The 25662-nt window shown below is 44.1% G+C and overlaps 2 protein-coding genes across 6 annotated transcripts in view; one reads left to right on the top strand and one right to left on the bottom strand.

The window, feature by feature from the left end:
• TMEM114 (transmembrane protein 114) overlaps positions 1-1256 on the bottom strand; it is a 104938-nt gene extending 103682 nt beyond the window's left edge. Inside the window, exon 1 of the mRNA XM_051632242.1 lies at positions 1233-1256. The gene's annotated coding sequence lies outside the window, so the exon portion shown is untranslated. The remainder of the gene's footprint in view (positions 1-1232) is intronic.
• ABAT (4-aminobutyrate aminotransferase) overlaps positions 787-25662 on the top strand; it is a 48235-nt gene continuing 23359 nt past the window's right edge. Inside the window, exons 1-2 of one of the 5 annotated variants that reach the window (XM_051632214.1) lie at positions 787-938; positions 19479-19605. In XM_051632214.1, the coding sequence (XP_051488174.1) occupies positions 19536-19605 (70 nt within the window). In that variant the 5' untranslated portion in view covers positions 787-938; positions 19479-19535. Of the gene's footprint in view, positions 939-1405; positions 1508-2059; positions 2078-10154; positions 10420-11148; positions 11344-19478; positions 19606-25662 lie in introns of those variants that run through there. The other 4 variants (XM_051632217.1, XM_051632218.1, XM_051632216.1 and 1 more) reach the window with 4 other exon arrangements.

The following is a 25662-nucleotide window of genomic DNA, read 5'->3' as shown; positions in this document are numbered from 1 at the left end:
ACTTACTGATGCATCAGCTCTGCTACTGAGCTAGTCATCTGAACTGAGTTACCTCATCTGAATTCTGGGTTGTGTTCGGAGGTTGGGATGTGCTTTTGGGTGGGAGGATTCATGTACCATGTGGATGTCACTGCCATGTGTGTTGCTTCTGGCTGCTTTGATCCACTACTGAACAAAAAATGGTGTTTGTTCCAGGCCAGGCTTAAATTACTGAAGACTTAGCCTTTAAGTTTGGAATTTGGCATAAATACTAAGTTTAATTTGGGTTTCTAAACTGAATTAAAAGCCAAAATTACTTTCCTTGTTGCTGTATTTGCTAAATTAAGTCTATCCCGAGTGGCTGCAGGTAAACAGTGGGAATGAATGAAAGGAAGCAGGTCTGGTGAAGCTGGGATAGCCCATCGCGGTGAGCAGAGGGGCTGCCCTGCCCTGCCCTCGGGTGCCTCTTGGCCCGCAGAGCTGCGTGAGGCGGAGCAGCCCCGCGCTCCAGTGGGAATTACCTGCTAGAGCCAGCAAGGGGGTTCTGGTGTCTCTGGGTTTACCTGCCAGGTGGGATGCGGCCGATGCGGCCGATCTCGGCTCCAACGGAGCGCGCTGCCCGCGGTTACCGCCCGGGCCGGCCCGCAGCGCTGCCCCGAGCCCCGCTCGCCCCGGGCCCCGCTCGCCCCGGGCCCCGCTCGCCCCGAGCCCCGCTCGCCCCGAGCCCCGCTCGCCCCGCCCCGCCGGGGCCGAGCCCGCGGCGCGCGCCCCCATTGGTGGCGCGGGGGCGCGATTGGCTGCGCGCGCGGACCGGCCAGAGCGGAGCGGGACCGCGCGGGGCCTGCGGCGGCGCCTCCCGGCCCGGCCCGGCCCAGTCACGGCCCAGTCACGGCCCGGCCCGGCCCAGCCCGGCGCCACGGAGCGCGGCAGCCGCAGGAGCCGCAGCCCCGCATCTCCCGGTGAGCGGCGGCACCGCGCGGGGTGGGGGGGCCTGCGCGAGCCCGCCGGCGCTTCCCTGACGGGAACCCGCTCCCGCCCGGCCAGGGGGCCGCCCCGCAGCACCCCCGCCCCGCCCCTCCTCCCCGAGGCTGCGGGAGCTGCCCAAGGCGCGGGGTGAGGGCCGGGCGGGCCCGGGCGGGCAGGCGGTGCCGCAGGGTCTGTCAGAGCTGAGCGCGGCTCTGCACCCCGCCAGGCCAGGGCGCAGCGGTTCCCGCGGGGCTCGGGGGAGCATCCCGCGCAGGAGGGGTTGTTACCTGAGGTTCCCGGCACGATGCGGGTGCTCCGGGTGCCCCGCTGCCCTGGCTCGGCGCTGTCCGGCGGCTGCTGGAGCCTGGCACAGGCCTGTGGAAAGGGAACGGGGAGAGAAAGGAGTGAGAGGGCACAAAACCCTTGGGAAAACAGACGCGTGCCGTGAGGAAAACACGGCTGCTTTGCCCACAGCTCTCCCCTTCACGCGTAGCAGCCAGCGGAGTGGGAATCTTCGGTACCGGCGTTTATGGCGGCTGCACTTACAGCTGAGATTCACCAGGTCTTTTAAGTTTCCAGTTCTCTAGCTAATGCTTGTGAAGCAAAACCCTAGACACTACCTCAGGCTTCGCCTTGGGACCTCCCTGGCTTCACTTTCCTTACCTGCACTTGTGCTTTTAAGTAGTGTGGGGCTGCTTAGCCAGAGCTTTGCCTTTGTCTAGCTTAGCTTTTGCCACCGTGATTGCCATTCTATATTGGTAACATCAACAAATCACAGACTGGTTTGGGTTGGATGGGACCTTAAAGATCATCCAGTTCCAACCGCCTTGCATGGGCAGGGACACCTCCCAGAATATATAAAATAAATAAATATATAAATCAAATACTTTGAAAGGAATGATATGCAAAAAAACTGAACTACTGTGGGAGATTTCTAAGTAATTTTGTAATCAGTAACGAATGTTCATGCTTACAGAAATTGGATTTTGCCCTACAGTTCAAAGGCATGGTTCATGGATGTGGGCTCTTAAAACTTTGTTCCTATAATTTGAGGCAAAGAATTCCATAAAGGAGGAAAGCCAACTGGTATAAAGGGAGGGTACTGGTAGGGTTACCTTCTGGAAGCTTTGCGGTAAGGAAATTACCAGTTGAGTCCTATTATAGTTTGATGATTGTATTATAAATTGAATTGAAGATATTCTTTGCAGCTGTTGTTGCATTATTTATTTATTTACTGTAACTGGTCTTTCAGTGTTTTTTAGTCTGAGTATCTGCAAATTGTGTCTGGGGTCAGTTTGTCTTCTCTGACTGGAGTTAGATATGCAGACTTGGAGGTCAGTGATTCAAATGCTAGGTCACAGCTCACAGTACTAGGTCACAGCATATGCAGAGAAGGATAATATCTGGATGTCGTAGTGTTTCTCATCTTTAGTGTTTAAAGCACTTCACAACTGAGATAAACATCATTGGGCTACCTGTACAGATGGGGAAACTGAAATAGATACAGGGAAAGAAAGCTGCTATTGCAAGTAACCTGCTGGGTAGCCTTTCAGAGCCAGGACTGGTGTTCAGGTCTGTGTCTGCAGGCAGCCAGTGCTCTGCCATGACACCATGTTCTACCTCTTGGATAATCCGGAGTGCAAAAGGCTGTGATGCAGACATCCCCAGATAGTGGAGACCTGGGTCTGTAAGTATATGGTGTTATTAGACAAGCTGACCACTTGTAAAATGCATAGGGGAAAAAAATGCAACAGAACCACATTCTCCAAGGCTTTTAGTCTTCTGGGGAACAACAGGCGTAGAGGCATAGTGTACAGTGAGATGTCTTGTGTGTTCAGATACAAAGTAAATTGAAATAAGCAGATAAAATGGGATATTTATGCCCAAGAGGCAGTAAGCAAGCACAGCATGCAAATGAACACCAAGCAAATCAGTAGGTGTCCTGCTGGCAGCTGTGCTGTCATTGGAAAAGGAAAATGTCCCGAATTCTTTCAGAAGCAGAGAGGAATTAGGAGGCTCACAGACCACATGTATATACATCCAAACCAGTTCTTGCTGCACCCACCAGCAGCTTAGAGGTCTCCAGGCATTTCCCCTTGCCCTGTCTAGTTTGTTAGGTGCTTAACAGCGAAGCTTCAGAACAGTTTGTACAGTGCCTTGTACACCCCGCAGCAGCAGCTGCCTGTGTGCTCAGGTACAACTGCACAGACCTCAGCCCTGCCTGCTGTGCTGACAGGGATCACTCCTGCCCTCAGAGGTGTAACTGCCTGCAGAGTATTCCTCCTGCTTTGTGCTCTGATCACTGGGCCTGAATTAAAGCAGCTCAAGTTATCTCCTGACATAGACCTCTACTACTGCTTAATTCATACTTGGAGTGATTATGATGTCAAGGTTCACAGAATTCAGAAGATGTCACAGCTGATCTGAGACAAACTGGATCTGGTTCTTGGCTTCCCAGCTCTGTTTTATGACTTCTAGGATTTTGAGTCCATTCCAGAGACACTTTTAAAAATGTTTAGCTGTTTCAAGTACAGATTCAGATTCCTTTCCTTTCTTATCCAAATGGACACAGCTTGTGGAAATGTCTCAGAAAAAAAGGTCTGTTTAGTGGGGGTACATGTTTGTACTGTATAGACAGTATAGCATTCATTGTTGTTTTTTAAAGGCCACAATCCTGTGGTATTGTAAAATCTTACTGTATTGGCTGTATATCAGAAACTTTTAATCAAATTGCGACTCTTTGAACTTGGATGAATCTGCTTGGCACCGTTTTTGTTCAGGCAGGCTTTTCCAGTAGTGCCTACTCTTCTTTTACAGTTCTTTATATGTTCTTAGGAGCTTTTCAGGCATAATGGTAATTCTGAATCAAATAGTGGAGATTTCTTATTCTATATGAAAGAGTAAGTAATAGAAAATAGCTGGATTCCATCAGGAGAGCAGCTAGTACTGATGTGTAGAAAGCTGTGAAAGTACAAATAAGGAATGCAAAAGTGACACATCAGGAGCACTGTAACTTAAAGACCACCAATACACTACACAGATAATAATAAATGTGAGCCTATACCTCTGGAAGGAGGTGTTATACTTTAAAACTTACTTAGCTTTGTATTTCAGGAGGCTGAAAACAACCCCTTCTTGTTCTAGGCTGATCTGTTTTCAAATTCCTTTTCTTTATGAAGTTAGCCGGTAATTGACCAGCCACTGCTCTGTGGCTTGAAAGCCATACATCTCTGTCCTTTCTTTCTGAATGTTGTGATGTGTTTTATTAGATCATAGTCCTGTTTCCTGAAATGACAGCTACGGGCCAGGAAAACAGAGAAAGTGATATTTTGTTAGCCATATGGTGTTTGTGCAAAAATAACAGTATTCTGGGGGTTTTCCAAAGCATGCAAAGAGTATAAAACAGAATACTGACCTAAACTGTTTCTGTGGCTTTCAGTCTCTTCTGATCTGTGGGAGTAGGGTTCTGTACTGTGTCCTTGTAGTAGATAGTTTGTATTTCCTTTTGCAAAACATTTTACTTTTTATTTCCCATCTCTTAGCCAGATACTAGAAGTTCAGCAGAATAGGGTAGGAACATTGGGTATGTGTTGAAGTTCTTGCTTATATGGAAGAAGTTGGTTGTCTCTCTTGCAGTCCAGTGGAGGTATGTCTATTTGCAGTAGAGAGAACATTTTCAGAGAGTATAATTTTTTTTAAAAAAGAAATCCCAGGTTTTGCTGCATTAAGCATGGTTTCTGTATTTGGAGTATTTTTCCATTTTGTGCGTGGCAGCTTCTAGCAGTTGTGAGTTCTCTTGAGGAAATGAATGTATGTTCTAGCTCAGGCTGGAGAGTCATTTAATTATTTTACTGCACCAGCTAGCAGCTGGTCTCACTAGCTGCCTCTGTGAAGGTATATTGCAGTTGCTTCTGAAGCTGTCCTGTATGCCTGACACCTGCAGTGTCTGCCCTTGTGATGAACTTACTTTTTAAAAAATAATAAAGCTGCACCGTGCTGGTTGATGGGGGAAGCACTAAAACCACTCAACTATAAGTGCTGTCTTTAATAAGCTAATGCTGCCAGCTTGAAGAAGAGGGCCGGGAATGTGAACTTAGTTACTCAAACTTACGTGATTCCCCTTTGTCTACTGCAGTTATTTTGGTGAATCACTTTCAGGTTTAATGCAGGAAAAAAGCATTTGTGTAGATAAGTGCTTATATTGTACAGCACTGAACTCTTATTTTGGCCTCTGGCTGACAGGCAGGGTACTCTATAACTCTCTGGCAATGTACAAGACACTTTAAAGGCAATAAAGCGTCAGACTTGGTCAGTTTCCCATTTAGATTTTATTATTCCACTGATGCACAACTTGGCATTGGCGGGAAGTGGAGCTCTCAAAGAAGTGTTTATCTTCTTGTGGCTCTTGTGAAAATCAGTAGTTCAAAAACTGAAATCTTAATACTGGTGGTGTTTCTGGGGGCACTTGAGAGTAAGGCAGCTTGCTAAGGATTTAACCTGAAAAGTCAGTATGTCTCAAGTACACTCAGGGTGACAGGATGAAGCTGTACAGCTGTAATTCTGAGTAGATCAACTTTTAAACCTGTCTCCAGCTTTGCTTATCTCAACCACTTAAAAATATTACTTATTCCAGGTGGAATTCTCCTTGCCATCCCCAAGCAAAGTTCAGTTTTAATTTTACAAGTGAAAATTCATTGCTTTGCAACTGTTGTACCCACATATAATTCTATTTTACACAGGAATTTTTAGACATGTCCTTGAAATGCCTGGAGTTTGAAACCTGGCTTTAAAAACTTCCTTTGACTAGAAGACCATGATAGCTCTGCAGGAGGCGTAGCAGAATGTGCACTAGCCTGGTGGGTAAAAGACTTGCTTGTGTGGAAAGGGAAGCTGCAAGGGTGGACAGGGTAAAATGAAAGAAAAAATGAGGAGGGGTGCTGTCCTGCCAGTTATCTTGCAGGCATCTCAGCCTCAGGTTACCTGCAGGTCAGCTGGGAGGCTAGAAGGCACATGTGACATATTTCTGGGTGTGGAACAGAGTTACCAGAGAGTGTGGATTTCCAGCACAAGGTTTTCTTTCTAGTTTGTTGAGGGTTTGGGTTTTTTTGAGGGCTTATATTTGTTTCCTTCCCTTGTAACCTTGGTTTCATCACTGGTTTCACACAGAACAAAAAAGTGGGTGTTGGCAGAAGACATAAATTAGAGATAATGTTTTCATGATGTTCTATTTTTAATGTTTGGCTCAATTTTGAAGTATCCAGCTTCCATCTGTAAAATGTGTACCATGCAAAGCACAAGGCAGCAAGCTCTTCATGGAAATCTGTATACCAGTGCTGGAAGATTTCATGCTAGCTTTGTTACCTCTAATCCTGGTATTAAATCACTCTTTTCTCATCCTCATTTCTATCCAGCAAATAAACAATCCTACAGACTGTTTTTGCAAGAAATGTCACCTCTTGCCCTCCAGTACTTTTCCTTTCTGAATGAATCAATGCAAGAATATAGGCTTGGAGAAGCCACTGAGGAAAATGGGGGCAGGGGGGGCAAAAAAAAAGTAGTTTTCAGGGAAAAGAAATAATAATATGCCTCATTAGTATTTGTATAGCATTAAGCTCTATTTTGATTAAAGACTTTGAACAGCACAACAGCATGCCAATTGTGGTTTCCTCTTTTACCAGAGGATAGAGTGTGTGGAGGTTCTTGGCAGTAAACACTGAAATCAACTTGCATATTTTAAAGTGGACTGGAAATCATACAAGAATGTGAACAAGTAATGTAAATAACATCAAAATAAGTATTTTTAATAAGCTTGATGTAACTTACTAGCAGTCATGTTTTTTTGTTTGTATTATGTTTCCTCCAAATATGTCTGTCAGGCTTTCTTCTTACTAGATGCCAAATAACAGGAACCAGCCACCCTGTTCTTCTCTGTCACTTCTCTTTCTGCATCTAGTATGAATGACATTTTTGCCAGGTGCTTGCTTAGTATTAGTGTTGTGATGTACACTAAAAATAATGAGGACATTGGGAGTAGGATGGAGGGAGTAAGTTTGTATTGAAGCATTTTTAATAGCTCACTGTATAAATCTGATGATATAAATTATTACCTCCGTGGCACCTGGAGAATAGGGCAGGTTAAGAAGCTGTTTAGAAACCAAAACAAACTGCTCTGGAATGACAGGACAGATTTCAGGCATAAAATGCTTCCTGGCAACAGACCAGAGCGTAATCCGAGTGCACATCACAGGCCATGACTTCTAAATCCCTAGGGATTTCATCACTCCAGGTGAAGCACACGGTGCTGTCAGGGGCGGTCCCCAGCCGGCCGGCAGGAGGATGTGTTTCACCTCCACCGGCCGTGCTGCCGTGCAGTCCATCTGTGTTCTCTGCCCCCCGATCCAGTTTCAAGCAAACCTTGTTTTTTGCTCCACAGCTATTGCTGCAATGCAGCTTCTCGGAGAGGGAAGTAGGATTACACAATCAAGAGTGGTGTTGGTGGAGATAGGAAGGTAGAGGATGAGATTGGCTCAGGTGAATTCCATGCTCCTCGTTTGCAGTGCAGTTTTCCCAGGGAGTGGAATTATGGGGGTGAAGGGGATGAAAATCTTCTGTTTGTTCCAAGGCTTGGGCAGCAGGTGGGGTAAGGGGCTGATGTAACTGCTGTGACATGATGCTTCTGCCTTGGCTGTTGTAAAAAGCAGCTGAAGAAAAACATAAAAAGGGCCAGCTTGTGTTACTGAGAGAGGCAGTAGAAGCAACTGGAGATAATGACAGTGCTAGGGGCTGAATTCATGATGTTATGGGACCTCTGACTGGGAAGAACTTTTGTGATCCCAGCAACCATCTGTGTGTTGCAGTAACTGTACCTAACAAATCTTGTTGAGCTCTTTTTCTGTTGATTATGAAATCCAAAATGCCACTTCTTTTAGAAGTGCCTTTAGCAGCAGCAGGAGATCAGTGACTACTTGCTTAAATTATCACAATCTTCACTTTTCCTTGGCCAATAAGGTGTTTGGGAAGTACCCCTTTTCATGCAACCTGTAAGATTCCTGGTGTTAATTTATTCATTAAAATTGGACCATTACATGATCATGAATGAGTTCAGAGGTTGTTCTTTTGCTTCTCTGTAGATTTTGATGTGGTAGGACTTCATTCAGTCAAAGTAGTAGGACTGATGATAAACATGGTTCATGGGTAAGTGATGTTTCAACAGTGAGTCAAGCATGGTTGCTACTCTGACTGGACCTCTTGTTCTTTTACTTGGTCTTGTGGACCAGCCTGGCCAGAATCTGGTCCTCATTTTGCCTTGTATCATCATAATATATATTTCAGAAGGATATATGTAGTATTGATACATAACAATATATCTAATGGTGGAAAGACATGCTTTTGATTCTGCTAAAGCAGTTTATTTTCTTTCAGCAAAACATGGTGTAACGAGGCTTCCTTAAAAAACTGCATGTCAGTGCAGGCTGTGTACTTATTGTGGGTGCTTGGCCATGTCCTGTCCAATGACAAACTGTTCCACTAGATGTCATTACCAATGTGCTCTTGATTAAATCAAATGGAAGTCCATGGCTTTCACAATCCACATTTTTGTGAATTGCATATTGTTACTGCATCAGAAAGAAGTCTTTAGCAGTTACAGTTGCTTCAAACTTCAAATCACTGACATAAGAATGACTGAGACCTCCCCATTCTTTGCCCTGCAACAGGACACACGAGCCATTGTCATCCTCTTTGTGCATCCAGCCTGCCAGGCAGGGTACTCATGGGTATGGAGGAGCTGTGCTGTGAGTGAAGGGGCTGAAAGCAACTGCACCTAACAGGAAGAACTTAGATCCTAGCCAGGAAGTGACACTTCAGTGTGGAGTCATTTGAGGCAAGGGTTAAACAAACAAACAAAAATCCACTACAAATAAAGTCTGTTACTGAATTGCTCTCTCTCTGGAGGATGAGTTTCCCAGCAATTGGACATGACATAGCTTAGCATGGTGGGGCACGATGCTGACTGGAGTCTCTAGATGATTTTGTCATATAAATTGTTACCACCACTGAAGCACTTCATAATAAGAAGTACTTTTAATCCAAGATAGTTTTGTTTAATGAGTTCAGCCTCACACCAGGTAATGTAGCACTCAGCAGAGGCACAAGAATTTCTTTGTCATACCTCCATTTCCCTGGAGTGCATCCTTAGGAGATGTAATCCTGATTATTCAGTGAATAAGTTTAGTAATAAATTGTTATTAGAAGGCATTGCCTTTTAATCCAGTTTTTTATATGTGGTGAGTGTAAATACCTACATTTTTTGGTCCTTCTCCCTCTAGTTTGTGATGTGTCCCTGCTGCTGTCTGTCTGAATAGGAATATTGCACTTCCTGTGGTAGATTAGCTAGTGAACATGTTCAGTTTTCAATCAGCAGTTTGTTTTACTGTCTGGCAACCAGTTCAGGTTTAAATATATCATTTACAGTCTTTGTATGTAATTGATAAGAGATGTTAAATGATGAAGGTGAGGCATCAACTTCAGTCTGTAATTTGGATCAAATCAACATCCTGTTACTTAGGAGTAGTAAGGTATCTGTTGTATAAATGGCTGCAGTTCAGGCTCCTTTCTTGGCAGCTGCTGGTTCTCACGTGGGCTCCCAGGCCATCATCTTACAGTGAAGGAGAAGGAAACAGAGTTAGCCACGTCCCATTCCCTTTGTGTTGGTGTTAACAGTGTTTTCATTAGCAGTTTGTCTGTATGGTGATCAACTGGATGTTTTGTGTAGAAGAGCTCTGGAGAGCAACGTGGTGACTTTAAAGCATATATTCCTGCAATGGATATAAATTGATTGTGTGGACGCTGGCGTCACATCTGTTGGAGTGTAAATTATCTCTGTCAGAATAATGCTACAATAGAGAGAGACTTCAGAGTGTGTTTTGTCTACCTGAATGACTTTCTGTCCCTGTGTTAGCTCAGTAATCACCACAGTGTGCTCTCCAACCAACTAAATGCTGCTGCTCTTGCTGCACTGAGAGAAGGTGGAAGAAGAAAGCATGGTGCTGTAATAGCAGCACAAACTGGAGTCACTGAATTTCCAGGGACCTTAGCTGCTTCCTGTAAGCATTGCACCTCCTATCTGGTGGGCTGTTTCCGATATCTGTCCTGCCCTCTGCCTGTCTTAGGCCCTTCCTTACTCGGCGCTGTGCCTGTGCTGAGCCAAGGCAGCTCAGTTCTCGGGCTCACCCGCCGAGGAGCAGGCTGCTCCCTCCTCTCCCTCCGTGCAGCACGTGGGTGCAGGCACTTCGGTCGCAGCCCCTCGGGCAGGCTCCAGACCCCGAACTGAGGAAAGCATCCTGCCGAAACGTTGCATCCCACAGCTAGGACCCAGCCCGCGGCTCCCTGCTGCAGTGCAGCCCTGCCTGTTGGGGGGCACAGAGCACCCCCTCCTCGGCTCCAGTCGTTTTAATGCCCTGATTACTGAAGTGGGTAAGTCACCATCTCGCTTGTAATAATTACAGATTTCCTCTGTGATTTTTCAGTCGTCGGTTGCCACAGCAACCGTGCAGTGGCTCGGCCGAAGCACTGTCACAGGGATTTAAATCTGAAGCGGCTCAGCCTTTTCCTGCGCTCTGGCACATCTTCCCTCTTGCCCCCAGGCACCATGGCAACCCGGCGATGGCAGCCCTGCCTGGGCGACAGCACCGTGTGCCTGCCCTCCCTGCCTCCGCAGGCCCCAGGGGACGCCGCTGTGTTCTCTGTGCAGATCCATGTCTCTCCCATGGCCGGGCTGGGATGGGTGCTGGGATGGCTGCTGCCCGCTGTGCTGCCCTCTCACCGCGGGAGGGAACGGGAGAGTTGTGTGCCCGAGTGTCGCCCTCGGGATATTTGCAAACCAGAGGGTTGTGAATAAAATGAAGGGGTTTAAGGACAAAACCTGTTCTTCAGCTTTCACAATCCTTGAAAACTAAGGGCACCATTTCAGGCCTTCATACAGCCTGGCTCTGCAGCTCAGCAATTTGTTTTCAGGAACCTGCCGAGAGGGCATTCAGGTGAACTCAGACTCCCAGGGGTCTGAGCTGATGGGCTGTACCCACTTGCCAGAGGTACTGGATCTGTTTGAGGCGAGCTGGGTATTACTCCCTGCTGGGTTTGGCTGAGCAGGGAGTATAGGTTGTAGGAGGTGGCTTCATTAACTGGGGCATTCCCCCAGCCGCGCTGCAGGGTGGCAGCTCGGGGCTGTCTCTGGGTGATGCCCGCGCTCGCTGCCGGCAGTTGCGAGCGGCTGCAGGAAGGAGCTGGCAGCGATGGCATTTCTCACGGGCACAGTCGGCAGCAGCCTGCTCTGAAGTGAAGGAGAGCGGGACGCTTCCAGCCAGCGAGCTGCCTGCGGGGAGTTTCCATCCGAGCCGTGTAAGTGCCTTTGCCTTGTGCCTGCGTGCGGTCGGGATCCGTGCAGGCGCCGGCAGAGCCTGCAAGGGCTGCGCTGCCCGGCTTTCTGAGCAGAGGTGAATGCCTGTCTCCATGTCCGTGCAGGCATGTGTGATGTGAAGACGTCCCTGTCGTGGGTATGCATGGTTAGCTCTTCCCCCGCCTGTTTGCTGCACCCCTTGTAAAAGAAATCTGCATGCGTCTGCTTTTCCGGGTTTTCGGCTGAAATGGGGGTCACCTTGAGAAACCAGAGCACTTGGCTCCCGTTTAAGACGTTTTCCTTGGTTTTGCTGCAGGCTGCTCCAAGTGAGCTGTTTTATGACTTCAGGAAGCAGAAGAATAAATTGTGCTTTTACAGTACCTTTTATTTTATGCTATTTATCTATCTATTTTCATGACCTCTGAGAAGGCAGTGCTAGGATGCTGAAGAACAAAATCTTAAAAGGAATATAATTGAAGTATTTGCAAAATACCCTCAAGTGGAGCTTCCTGCAAGGAAATTCAATTTTTCCAAAACTACAGAATGCTTGCAGAGCATCTAATCTGAAAGGCATGGCTGTGTCATAATTTAAGGTGTTTAACCTGTTGAGAGCTGAACCATTTTGGTGGGGCAGACGTGTGGAAATGAACAGCCATCATTTGGATATGTTGTTGCTATCTGCATTTAAAAAAATGGATTCAAAATGAGCAGGCTTGAAGAGAGGTTCTTATGGGTAGCTCACTGAAGTTCACTGAAATATCAAAGTGCTATTTTTTTCAGTGAGAACCATTACGGAATGACAAACTAAATTATTTTTTTTTTCAGCTAGGATTAGTTTAGTTGTGCTTGGTTTTACCAACGTTTATGCACAGTTATGCCATTTAAGTAGGTATTTTTAGCTGCAGATCTGGAACTTGTCCAATTTCTAACAGATGCTTTTTAAAACCCCATTCTTTCCTTTCCTGAGGCAATGCATGTTTTTCACAGGGAAGGTGTAGGCACATCTCATCCCATCTTAGCTCTTCCAATAGTTCTTGAATCAAAAATGAGCTGCTCAGAAGTTTGTATCACCTGAATCCTAGTGTGCTGTAATCATAACATTGCCACCTGTTCTTGTTCCTTGGACTAGGGACTAGGGGTCTTTCCTTCATACAATATTTGTTAGAGAGGGAAAGCAAAGAGAGACAAGGGCTGAAAGATTAAAAAAAGAAGAGGAAAAAAAGTTAGATGCATATCCAGCCACCAAACCCTGCTTAGAAGACACATAAAGAGAAGAGCCATATAAAGAGTGTAATGACAGTTCTGACTGTATCTGGCTTTTAAAACTTGGTGGAAGGTCTGAATGTTTTGCTGCTGGTTGAGCTCTGACCTAACTGTTGGTCTCGCTAGACAGGTGGGTATTGCCATGATGGATGCTGTACAGTCCTTCCAAGCCATGGACATGAGGTTTTTGTCTCATGTGTTGCCTCCTGCTTTGGTCTTTTGCTGTACTTTTCAGAACAGACTGACTTGAATGCCAACTGCATGTGGAGGGAAGTAAGGTAGCTGTGCAAAAAGTCAGTTTGTTTGGGAAGACTTACACTGTTGTGTGCAATAGGTACTGCTTTGTCAAGACTTGAAAAACGAAACTGGTCTCCCTATTTTTTCTGAGCAGTAACAGGTATGTTTGATCCAATTGGTGTCAACAAATAAATAAGCAACCATGAATAACAGACACTTGAGCTTTCCTTGTAACTATGACAACTGTGTCCTTGACAACTTAAGTACAATCATAGAGTTTCCAATTACATCCTGTTCTACATGAAGCCGTTTAGGTTATTAGAGGAATAAGCAGCAAAAGCAACTGTCAGTTTATGAAGTGTTTTCTGGCAAAACCCGTTCTGGTGGTAGACACAGGTTTCCACCTGCAGCAGCTGTCACTTGTTTTGTTGGTGTTGCTTGGTGGGAAGTGCCCTGGTGAGAACCAACTTGCTGTTCATTCTTTGTGCTGGCTTTTCCAGCTGCAGCCTGGGGAATTGTGCCAGATAAGTGCTGAGCTTCAGAGTGCTCATGGGGCTCGTCTGATGTGATGGTGGTCCCATAGACCCAGCAGACCCCTTCCATAGAGTGTCTCAGTCACTGTAGTAATCCTGATACATGGCCCTGGTGTTGTGGGGTGCTTGTAACCACCATTGCTTTTGAAGTTCAAGGCTGTGGCCTTTGGATGATCAAGTTGGGTGAGGAGCAGCTTGTTTCTCTTTTCTGTGCCATCTCATGAGGATGGCAGTAGGTACTGTTCTTCCTGAAGCTGAGGGTTTAAATTCTACTTTGTGCTGGATTTATACAGATGCTGGATGGAGAATCTAATGCTGGCCTTACATGAGCACTAGATGTACACTTTCTTGTGACTGCCTCCTAACAGGGCTTTCCTATTCCCATGATGATTTCAGATAGTTTTAATCACTTTATCACTAGAAGTTCTTGGTCTTACTCTAACAAATTTCTCTTGCAAAAGCTGTTGTAAGCTAATTAATTAATTATTTTTTTTCAGAACTATACCTGTGAAAAAAAACACCCTGTTGAAGTAAGAGGACCTGTTGTATTTCATTGTGTGCACTCAGGCTTTCATAAATACCTACACAGTCTATATTGAACTCTTAACCCTGCTTCTGGGACCAAGTGAATTGCAGATAAATACATCAGCGTGTTGGCATGCTTATTTATTTATTTACTCACTTTGTTTACTACATTTAAGTGGCTAAAGCAGTAAGTCAGGATGGCTAATGTGCTCTGTCAATAGCAACTGGTCAAGTCATTCAATATTTTGCTGCTGTGATCTATTGGATGTGGACATTCCCGATCTCCCCAAGGAGGGTAGGGCAGTGCTTAGTGACTGCAGTGCATTTTCAGTAGCAGCTGCTATATACATTGAATCCTTTTATATAGATACTGTGATACCATTAGGTTGCTCTGTTCTTCCTCAGATGCAATTTAAGGACATTGATTATGTTTAATGGATTTTATGTTTAATAGATGTTTAATGGAATGTACTGTCTTCCACCTCACCCATATTTACGTTGCTTCGTGAAATTGCAGGGATATTTCAAATTCTGGGATCTCCTTGAGCTGTTTTTGGAAGTAAAACACTTGAGCTGCATCACCAGAGTCAAGCAAGATGCTTGTTTAGGAGCACTTGCAAATCAGGAGACCTAGCCCTCTTTAAAAAAAAGGCTTCTTGTTATTTTTTTAAAGATCAGGCTCTTCAACTCCGTTTTGTGGGCCCCAGACACAGAACACTATCTGCCAGAAGTTGGTGAAAATAATAAAAATTAGTAGAAGCAGGATTTTCAGGAGTTTATGGGGTGCAGAATGTAAAAGAACTAGCTAAGATTTTTCCTTCTCACTTGTCATGCTGTTGCAGAGTAAGAGATGATTGGACTTGGGCAGCATGAATGGGGCTGGAGAGCATGTCCCCATTCAGCTCAGGCATTACAGTCCCATCCAGCTCTGGTTTTGGCAGTTTCTATCTTCTCCCTCTTTCAAAACTGCTGATCTCATCTCTGACTTACCATATGGTAGCCACTGTGTATGTGATGGGGTCTGTCACTCCCTCTTTTTAGTGTCTATGTCCTGGCCTCATTATCCAAACTCTTTCCAGCTTGACTCTGATATATTCCAGCCTGATTCTCTTCCAGAAAAGCTGTCTGAAGAGCCCTGCTGTGCAGGTGTGGGAGCATTGTGGAGGTTAGAAAATGCAGTGCCAAGGTATGCTGAGCTGTGTAAACTCTCTTTGCAAACTGCCTGCAGGGCTCACCTGCAGGGTGGCAGGGCAGGCTGGGCTGTGGAAAGGCTGAGTTTGCTTTCAGAGACCGCGCTGGTGCTGCCTTGGGCTCCCACTGGAGAGGGGAAGTGTCCATCCACTATGTCTGGGGTTGGCAGAGCTTCAGGACCTCGGGCTGCACCCCATGCAGCTTGCAAAGTGAATCAGCCTGGTGCTGCTTCCACATTGACATGGATCCAAGCAAACAGGAGGAAAAGATAGTTGGAGGTATTTTAAATTTCATGACAATTGATGCATAGCATGACCATCCCTCACTGCTATGCCTCATGGAAAAGTCAAGTGAAGGATAACTAAGAAGGAATTAATTTGCCTTTACCTCCCTGTCCCCCAAATACAAGTGAAGACTTGTGGAGCAATTGCAGTGTGCAGCTTGTGCTGCTGTTTCTAAACCACTTAATTGTGCTGGTTAAATGGATTTGGAGCAGCTGAGGGACAGATGAATGCGCCCCCATGAATTTAAAACAGGCTTTTGTGGCTTTGGCATGAGCGGCAAGAAAGATGCAAATCTGCAGTGCTGACTTCTCATCCTGTCTTGTAGTGTCTCTGTTTCCCCTCTTACCTTTGCATCTGCCCCAGGGACACGTTCAGAGGCTTCCAGGTTTGTGCTGCGGGCTGAAACGCGGCCGTCACGCGGCATCGGCTTCGCTGCTAGTGAGCCAGCATGTTACACCAACTCCTAGTTCGTACATTTTCACTCTTGCATCTGGATCAAGCCCCCCTGAATGTTGGGGTCCCTCTAATTTTTACTATTTTTTGAGGGGTTCCCCCTAAGAAACAATCTCGTTAGCTCACAGAAACAATGCGTCTTTATATGTTCACAGTAGGCTACTGCAGCTGAGTGGCTCTTGTCGTTCCTAGTAACTAATTTTGCCTGTCAGAAATAATCACTCAGTACAGAATTTCAAGAGCTGCTGCTGAAAAAAAAAATTATGCAATTTCACATTGTGTGCATTTAAAAAAAGCCCCATATCCTCATGTTTCATGCGCTCAATAAACTGTTCTGAACTTCCTGTGAAAATAATTTTTCTTACTAAAAGAAGGTAGTAACGGTGACTTAAACTGTATTTGTAAACGCGTATGTTTATGTAATGCAAAATTATATACTAAGATATATGCAAATATAGCTGTTTGGTACAGTTATCTGTAACAATGGCCTTTGCCGGCTCAGACAGGTGCCATTAGAGGAAAAATATTTAGAGAAGACTATTATTCATCTCTTTATCTGGAAAAGCCTCACTTCTTTGAGGTCTAAGATAGCTGGCATTTAATTACAAATCTAACCTAAACATTGTCCTTCCCATCCCCTTTGCAGTCTGATACCTGAAATCGGTGGGTGTGTTTTGCCTGGATTTTAAGCACCTGAAGCTGCAGGCAGTTGCTCCGAAGCAGCAGTGGCAACCGTGGCTTTGCTGCGGCTGTGCCACGTGCAGGAGAGGGGGTTTCTGCTGGCTTGCAAGCTGTGCTGCCTCTGCTCGCAGGGCTGGAACATGCTGGGCCTGTGGGAATTGATCGAGAGTTGGATTATGGAGGCAAAATTCAATTGGTTATGATGATAACCAAATAATATGTGCTTAGACAAATATACCAATCACATCAGCTGATCTCCTGTGAGAACTGGAGTGCGTAATGGAGATGGAAAAGAAGTTGATTTTTCTTATACTCAAATGTGATATTACATTATTTATTCTGACTCTGGACTAGAAAATGGTAAAACTTTTTATATAACAACTATCAAGGAAGATTAGAGCTAAGCTACTTTATTTGTAAACCTCTTGCAATAGTTTTTTCTACGAGTATTTAAAAAAGCCAGTACCATTTCCAAATATATTTTTGAGCCTTCTATAAAAATTGTATTTTAACCATTAAAGGACTTAAGATAAACAGTAGATATAAGTAAAAGATAAAATAACACTCTGGGAGCAAAGAGATCAGCGTGTTTCATCAAGGGAAGGAAGAGTAGATCCCACTGCAGGGAAGCCTGAATACTGGCAGGTACAACCGTGTAGCATGACTTGGAGGTATGTTTGATTTGTATTTGAAGAGGCATCTCCTCATTGTGGGGAAAGTAGATTGGTCAGTTGTTTGCAAAACACCCACAGGAGATGACCCAAGGGGATGAGAACAGGGAAGCAAACCTCAGTGGGTTGTTTTAGCCCTCTGTCATAGGTATGTTTCACTGCTCCATTTGTTTGTTCCTGCAAAGCTGTGATCACATGAGCTTCTAATGGGCTCTTGAAGACTTTTAAAAAATAAAGACTTTGCAGGGCAAACTTAAGGAGGGAATTGTAGATTGCAGAAGTACAGACTGGATGAATAAATGTGAGCAGAGGACATCAATCAAGGTTAATCATTGTGAGAGGTGCTGGGCTGATTCACCCACAGTGATAGTCTCACTGACTCACACTTGCATTTGTTTTTTTCTAGAGGATGGTCATGAGAAGAAATCTATGGCATTGGCATATTTCTTTGCACATTGATTCTAAAAAAGCATAGCTAAAGAAAGAAGCTGAGAGTGAAAAATTAATGAATTAGTTACATTAATCCTGTCTTCTAAATGAAGTTACTCTTTTCTGAAAAAAAATTAACTAGTTCCCTCTACACCTCTGACCCAAAACCTTACAAAGCTAATCTAGCTTTTTCCTGTGTATGCACAGATGTTGTGCAAGTGTTTGCCCACCTTGGCAGATTTCAAAATACCTTGAATCTTAAATTGAACTCAGAGCCAAGTAAGTGAAAACAATTGCTGTGTTGATAGTCTGGGAAGGCACAGGGATTTTTCTTTGTACCTCAGCATTAACAGGTCTGTGACTCAATAGATCTCTGTAGACAAGGAGTGTTTTGTTTTCTTTTGCCAATTTTGAAAAAGCTCAAGCATAAAGAAAAGCAAATGGTATTTTGGCTAAATATAGAAATTAGACTTCTAATACATTAGTGTTGGGTAAGAGAGAATTCCTATAATGGCAGCAAGAGATCACTACTTCCCTGCATCTAGTCATCAGCACCTCTCTGCATATTTTATTGATGGCATAGAAATGATGTAAGCACTAAGCTGGAATCTCTTTCTGCTGGAAGACCAGCTCCATTCTCAGTGTGTTTGTTAAAGAGGGTTCTTCCCAGGAGGTTTATGGGTAACAGTGACATCTCATTTGGACTGCAAGTCTCAGATCATTACTGCTAGATTATCTAAACCCACTGGGAGGGGGGGGCATCCTGTCAGGTGAAAAATGCCAGCTTGGTCTCTGTACAGGCAAAAAAGGTCTCTACTGTCCTACGTGGAACACAAGGACCACACTTCTAGGTGTAAAGTTTTAATTTAACCTGTGTCCTGGATAATAATTCAATGACTTGTTTTATTTAGTTATGACTTCCAGCCAGGCTTTCTGCATAGGTATTCCAGAGTGACAAAGGAGCCACACTATCATTCATGCTACTTGATTTTACGAGATCATTTATATTTAACTAGCTGATGGAGAACCACAGAACACTTGAGGTTGCAAGGGACCTCTGGAGGTCATCTGGTCCAGCCCTCGAGCAGTGTCACCTAAAGCAGGCTGCTCAGAACCATGTCCAGTTGGGTTTTGAATATCTCTGAGTATGGTGACTCCGCACCCTCTCTGGGTGACCTGTGCAGGGTTTTTCTGTGTTCAAGTTGAGCTTACTGTATTTCAGCTTGTGCCTGTTGCCTCTTACTCAGTCCCTGGACACCACTGAGAAGGCCCTGGCTCCTTCTTTACTCGCTCCCATCAGGTATTTATTACACACTGATGAGATGCAACCTCGGCATTCTCCAGGCTGAACAATCCCAGCTCCTATAGTCTCTCTTCATAGAGATGGATTAATTGGTAGAAACTGTTTTTTTGCAGGGGAGGAGTGATTTTATTTTATTTCCTAGTGGTTCTCCTGCTGTCTTTTTGTATTAGATGAGATTTTTCTCATAAGCTTAGGTTGAATCAAAAACCACAGATTGGCTTCAGAGACTGACTGGAAACTGTTTTAGAAATTCAACATAGCCCACATAGAGAATGCAGAGAAGAAGAGCAAAGGAAAATAGATAATGATCCTTACCCCCTGGCCCCTCTAGAGCTGGGAGATACAGATGTAGCCTAGAAGCCCCTTGTCTCAACCAGATGTAACATCAGACTTGGGTCTCAATCCTGAGACTGCTCTGGACACCAGCAGTAACCCATCACAGCAGTTTCTTTGCTTGCACTTTCTTTGCACTGAAATTAGTGAAAGGGCAAATTGAAATGGATGACCCAGTGATAGCGGCTGCATCCACAGGGACGTAACTAAGTGTTTGCTTTTCTTTTTTTTCAGAACATCAGCCAGAAAGATATCTCAAGATTGAGTATTTTTGAGTAAATAAAAGATAAAATGGCATCAATGTTGCTTAGTCGACAGCTGACCTGTTGCCTGCAGCACAACTCCAGGCTGCTTGTATCTGGTAAGTGGTTCTTTTTATATTTTCTTGGTTTGTATTTGATAAGTGTTCACTCTATGCTGGTGGAGAAAATTCCAGTGTCAGTGTAGCTGGGGTTCGTCTGGTGTTGTTGAATCTTTCCAAACTTAAAGAATATGATGTTCTGCATTTAGGTCATGCTGCAGTTGTGGTCCAGAAGTGGCCTACAAAGGTGCTGTGGATTTTTGTGGTGTTCGGTTTTTTTTGGTTGTTTTTTTTTAATTCTACAAACAAGGACTCGTTTAGTTAATAATTTGCACAGTGAGCATGCATGAAACAAAGCTTTCAGCCTTTGGAATCCCACTCTTGCAGAGCTAACTTCTGATGCTACATAATGTAGAGGTGAAACAACCATCCATCAAAATTAGCCTATTTTGTCTTTGTGCTATGTAGTTTGACCCTGCCCATCTTCCTTTGTGGGGAGGTTCTGTGTGACTGACACAAAGTGGTGGCCCTTATTGGGCATGTGTGTTTCTGCCTGCAGTTAGCCCTGGTGTGAAATAAAAACCTACCACACAGCATCAAGCTACTTTCTCCCAAGTGCATAACAAGTTGTTCCTTGGCCCCAACTTGTAATTCAGCATATTAAGCCTGCAATCTCTGTGAAATAGATATAAAAACTAAGTTTTGTTGGACAAAGCAGTGTAGAATGTAATTTCTAGTGTCCATTTAATGTTCTTGTATACAGAATACAGTGTGGCTGGATGACTGTTTCTGTGACAGAGTAAATATTAATGTTTCTTCTCTCGTCTAACCTTTTTTCTGCAGTGCCACTGTGCTCCTTCTGCCACTGCCAGGCAAACACAGAACCCTTCTGTTTGCTCAGAAACTTAAACATGATTGATTTATTTTTAAATGACACACTTTGGAGAGCAACTGACCTTTGGCTAAAGAACACAAAGCATGGTCTTGTAACTTGGATAAGTATTAGGTCAGCATTTCAGTACAGGATGTGCTTCTGTTTGTGGGAGTGACGCACTGATTATCTCTGCTGTGCAAGAGCCATGGTCATTTGGTCAACAGTGGATGATGGAAAGTGCTTGCAGCAACCAGGCCTTTGCTAGGTGTCAGTCCTTGGAGCTAATTTGTCATCTCAGCATCAGTTAATGCTTCCTGTCCCGCACACTTCTATGCTTCTTCCTCACCACAGAGACAAATATACTGCAGTTGTGCGAGGTACTTGAGGTCACTGGAGGGCAGATGTGCTAACTGACTCTTCCTTTCTCACCATTGCAATGAGGGGGTGTAGATCTTCAATAAGAAAGGAGAGCAGCTCTGGACTCCATTAATCCATCCTTGCTTTCAGAAAACTTTTAAGTGGGAAAGTCAGCTGGATGCTCCTATGACTGTTGAAGAGCTGATTTGGGATTATGCTCTGATGGAGGGTGGGGGTGCCTGTTCTTAGTTTTTCTTATGGGAGCTTCTGCTTCTGTACAGCCTATTTGGTATCGGATTTTGTCTTCATCTTTGGAGAATCCTGTTCCAAAAAAATCTCCAGTATATATGTGGGAGTACTGAAACACAGACAATCTCATGTGGAACAGCTTCTGATCTCACAGAGTAATCACTCTGTAAATAGCAATCTCAGTTTTCACAATATTATGCAACAGCAGTGTTAATTTTCCAAACATCTCTAGCTAGCCTGGCCTTTTGCCATTCCGTTTAAAGATCTGTTAGTAACAGATTCTACTTGCAACACCTAAAAGAGGACTTGGGGGAAATCACAGTCCTCCTACTTTTGGCTGTCAGGGCCTCCACACTCTAAACATTCTGTATGGAAGGTGGTTTGATAGACATTGTGAAGTGGAGGTTACAGGCATGCATGGCAGACTGCCTTTCTGCACTTGCACAGGGCAGCAGTGCTATGGCAGGTGTAATGTGCCTTCCTGGGGTCTGGGGAGATTTCACTTTATACCCTTTCACAGCAAAACACTTGATTTTGAGAGATCTGGTGTGCCAGCATTTATTTTCACCTATCTTCTTTTTATTTTTTCCCCTTGGGGTAATTCCTTTTCTTAATTACACTTACATAATTTCAGTGCCTCCACTGGTAATATGTGGGTAATACTGAGTTGTTCTACACTCTGGAACTGTGATTACACGAGGTTTAAGCACTTTCTTTGTAGGCCTGTGTTGAGCCTAGCTCTTGTTAGCCAAGATCACTACTTAGCACAGAGACCTGCTACCATTAGTGCTCTTTGTGACTACCAACATCACAAAATGTTAGCAGGGTGCACTTATATTAATTATGTTGCTATAGCAATGTGGTACTTCGTTAAAAATTGCTGAGTGAGACACTTGGGGAGTGATGAGGGCAGCATAGACAAAAGAAGTCGGAAAATAAGCTTTTCTCTCTGCTAGCTAATGATGGCATCCTGTTAGATGAAGAAGAAGGATGTGATAATTTGCTGATGTTACTCCATGTTTAGAAAGATTATCTGTGTTGCATGGAGCTTTGAGAAGTCTGTAAGAAGCAAGAGAAGCAGAATTTAACTTATTTTACCCACCCTCTCTAAACAGGATAGGTAGAAAATTCTCTGCAAATCATTCAGCCAGTGTACTTTTTGATAATTCAACTCATTAATAGTACATATATTTGTGGGTTTTTTTTACTTTTGCCCTGATGTGAAGAGAGAGCTGTGTTTACCAGGGAAAAGAGGGTGCTCTTTTTGGCCATATTACCTAAATGTAATTTAAGAGCTTTCATAATGCTTCTTCAGAGCTGGGTCCTCTGCTGTAGCCCATTACTTCTACACACTTGTAAGATGAGAGCTGAGGGCATGTCATTTGGTCCTGTTTTTAAGTTAAGCTGATGCAGGAAACCCTTTTTCTTTTGTAGTTTGATCACAGACCTCAAAAGAAAATCAGTGGGTTGACTTGGTCAATGGGCTCAAGAGCATAACTTTAATTAAACATCTAGGTACTGATTTATACACATCGTGTAATATGAATTTAAGAATATTAACATAAAATTATATTGACAAAATGTATCTGCAAGGATCATAGAATCATAGAGTGATTTGGATTGGAAGGGACCTTGCAGATCACCTAGTTCCAATCCCTCTGCATGGGCAGTGACAGTTTCCACTAGATGGACACTAGATGGAAACTAGGATCTTTAGGCCAATAATATATTTTTCTCTGAGCTTCCACCCTTTCTTTTGAAGACATTTTAAAACTAAAAAGCTACCAAGCCATCAGGCTGTCTGCATGGAGGAGTTAGACCAGTACAGGTACATCAGTATCAACAGTGACAGCTTATTATGTGCATAAGTTATCAGTCTGTCAGTGACAAAGTCATAATAAACACACACTGTGAGATTTGTTGGAGAGTTTCAACTCCCCAGTTTGGGGAAATACAGGTCTCACTTGTCCCTTGTGGCACTTCTGTATTCTAGATCTTTTCTTACAAAGGTAAAGCTCTTAGTTTGTCCAACTACCAGTCACTAGGGATTCTTAATTCTTGAAAGTACCTTGTTTGGACATAATTAGAGTCTCCATTTTTATCTGTTCCATCTCTACTGTCTTTGGAGAGGCAAAGTGCAATGTTCAAAACCAAGACATGAAGTGCAGAAGTCTGAACTCATCAGTATCAAATTGGAGTAGCCTGAGTTATGGGGTTACTTAAGGGTTTCTCTTGCAGAGTAGGGTGATATTAAAAAGTCAAACAGGTATAATTTGGGCTAAGTTGTAAAGTACATTGAGTACCTTCAAAACAGAAATGCCAGCTGAGCAGAGCATGCTGCATTTAATAGGGGATGAAACATGGCAGGGAGTGATCTGATTTACTTGCATCATTAGGAGGATGCAACAATGATACTTGGGGTGGGTGGAAGTGAGAGAGGCAGAGAGTGGCCTTCAGGCTTTAATCCTTCTCAAGGTGAAACAAAGCAGGTATTGATGCTGCTGTCTGTGACAGTGTCCAAGTGCTTGGAAAAGCCTTTACAGCAGAGTGAGCTGCCTCCAGAGCCATGCTCTGTGTGCAGGGTCTTGGGTGCCAGTAATCAACTGTGCCCTGCGGTTATTTGGGGCCTCGAGGACAAAGTGTTTGCAGAATGTCCAGGGTGCCAAAAAGCTGCTGAGTCTTCACGCAGGGGATGGCCAGACCATCCTTCACCAGGGCTCTGGCATCTGTGCCTTTCAAAAGCAGTCTGAGCTCCAAGTTTAGCCTGTGCAATAAGGGCAGCCTGTGAGACCGTAACAACACAGCCACCCGAAGGGGACACGGCCACGGCACAACCTCTGCTCCTTAAGCTCAGCAGAGTCAAGCTGAGCAGGAGGGCTTTGCAGTAAAAACTGCTGTGCTGCCTTGCATTTCAGTTCCATGAGCATTTGGACAGGATCCAGAGCACTGAGGTAGCATTAGGCTTCAAAAGTCTGCAGCCATGTGGCAAGAAGACAGTTTGTTTTCATGCTGTTAGGGCTGTTAGATGAGGAGAGCACTTCCCATATGAGTGCTGGTGACTTGCCCCACTGGTGTGTGGCAATACAGGTCACACAGGAGCCGGCCCGTTAGGCCATCATAAACGTTCCTGAGCTGAGTCCAATTTACTTGAATAAGAGTAGGGGAAGGGAAGAAAAGGGTTAAAAGGAGAGTGGCAGGGGAGCCATGTTTTTGTGTTTTTAAAATTTGGGTGGCTTTATTTTAACCAACCCTGTGAACAAGTGTGCATATCTGATGAGTAGTGAAGTGGGCTATTTGGAATAAATCTGTTGACCTTGCTAGAAATTGTGTGAGTTTATGCCAATCATTTATGTTACATTCTCAAAGAGATAACGGGTATGTTAAAAAATAAGTTTGAGGTTAACTCCACTTGGGTTTTAGCTTTTGCTGTCAAAGATTTCATTAGTATGTAGAGGTTTTGGTTTTTTTAGGGGTTTTATTCTAGCCCGTATTTTTCTTTCTCTACCTAAGAGGAAGAAAAAAAGCACTTTTCAAAATCCTTTGATGTGGTAACACAGGGCATTTTCATTTTATTTATGGCAAGCTGTTCCTTCAAATTCAAACCATAGCATTTGCCTGAGCTAGGAGGTGTAACACCTTTTTGGCAAGTGTAAAGGCCAATAAATTGGTATAGCTGCCATTATACTGGTGTTAATAAACAGAGATGCTCTGTGGGCTCCTAAAAACAAGTATATAAAATTAAATTTGTATCCATGAATCAGCCTAGGAATCACTTGATGCAGAGCATGATGATGTGCAGCATCCTTTAGGAGATAACAAGCAAATGGAGGGAAACCTGTCACTTGTGTTGCTCATTTCTCACTAAGTCAGTGAAGCACAGCCATCTAAAAATGACTGTGGTTTGGATAAGCTGTTCCTGAAGCTCTTGTTTAAAAAAATAATCTCACAGTTTGACCAACATTACTAATTTGATACAAATTATATTTAAAGCAACTCTTTTTCTGGGAAGACCTGTATATTTTAGTTTCACTTGACTGGTCTTTGCTGTCTATTAAAACCTGTTGACGGACATGAACTGTGCCAGTGGGAATTAGTGCAGCACTGCACAGCAAAGTACAGTTCATTTTCCATCACGCTGTGCATGGAGCAGGTGTCTCGTTCAACATACCTATGCAAAAGAGGCTGTGGCATCAGCAGTAGCAAAAAGATGATGATGATGATGATGATGATCTACAAAGCAAGCTCTGACTATGTGCAGCTCTGTAAATTTGTGTGTTTTTGTAGGGCAGACTGTGCCCTTTGCAATGGCCACAACAGAACTTTCTTAGAGAAATAATTAAGTTTGGGTTTAATTCAGAATCCTCATCTTTTAAAATATTTCAGAGATTGTCCTTTAGGCAAGTGGAAGAGAAAACATCTTATCCACACCTCTCAGGTGATGGCCAGGAAATCTTTGACTGTTGGTCTCTGTTTCAGAGCCTGGCTGTCAGGCATCTTGCATGTTTGCAAGAATGGCTTGATTGTTAACAGAAGAGGAAATTTTTAATCACTGTCCAAACAAGTGCCTTTTTTTGAGAACTTGGTTACAAAGACTAAGGAAGGCAGTGTGCTTGTGTAAGCTGCTGCCCTGGATGAAA

The sequence above is a fragment of the Apus apus genome, chromosome 14, assembly GCF_020740795.1.
Source record: "Apus apus isolate bApuApu2 chromosome 14, bApuApu2.pri.cur, whole genome shotgun sequence".
Taxonomy (NCBI): domain Eukaryota; kingdom Metazoa; phylum Chordata; class Aves; order Apodiformes; family Apodidae; genus Apus; species Apus apus.
The sequence above is the reverse complement of the archived record's forward strand: the minus strand, read 5'-3'. Positions and strand labels throughout refer to the sequence as shown.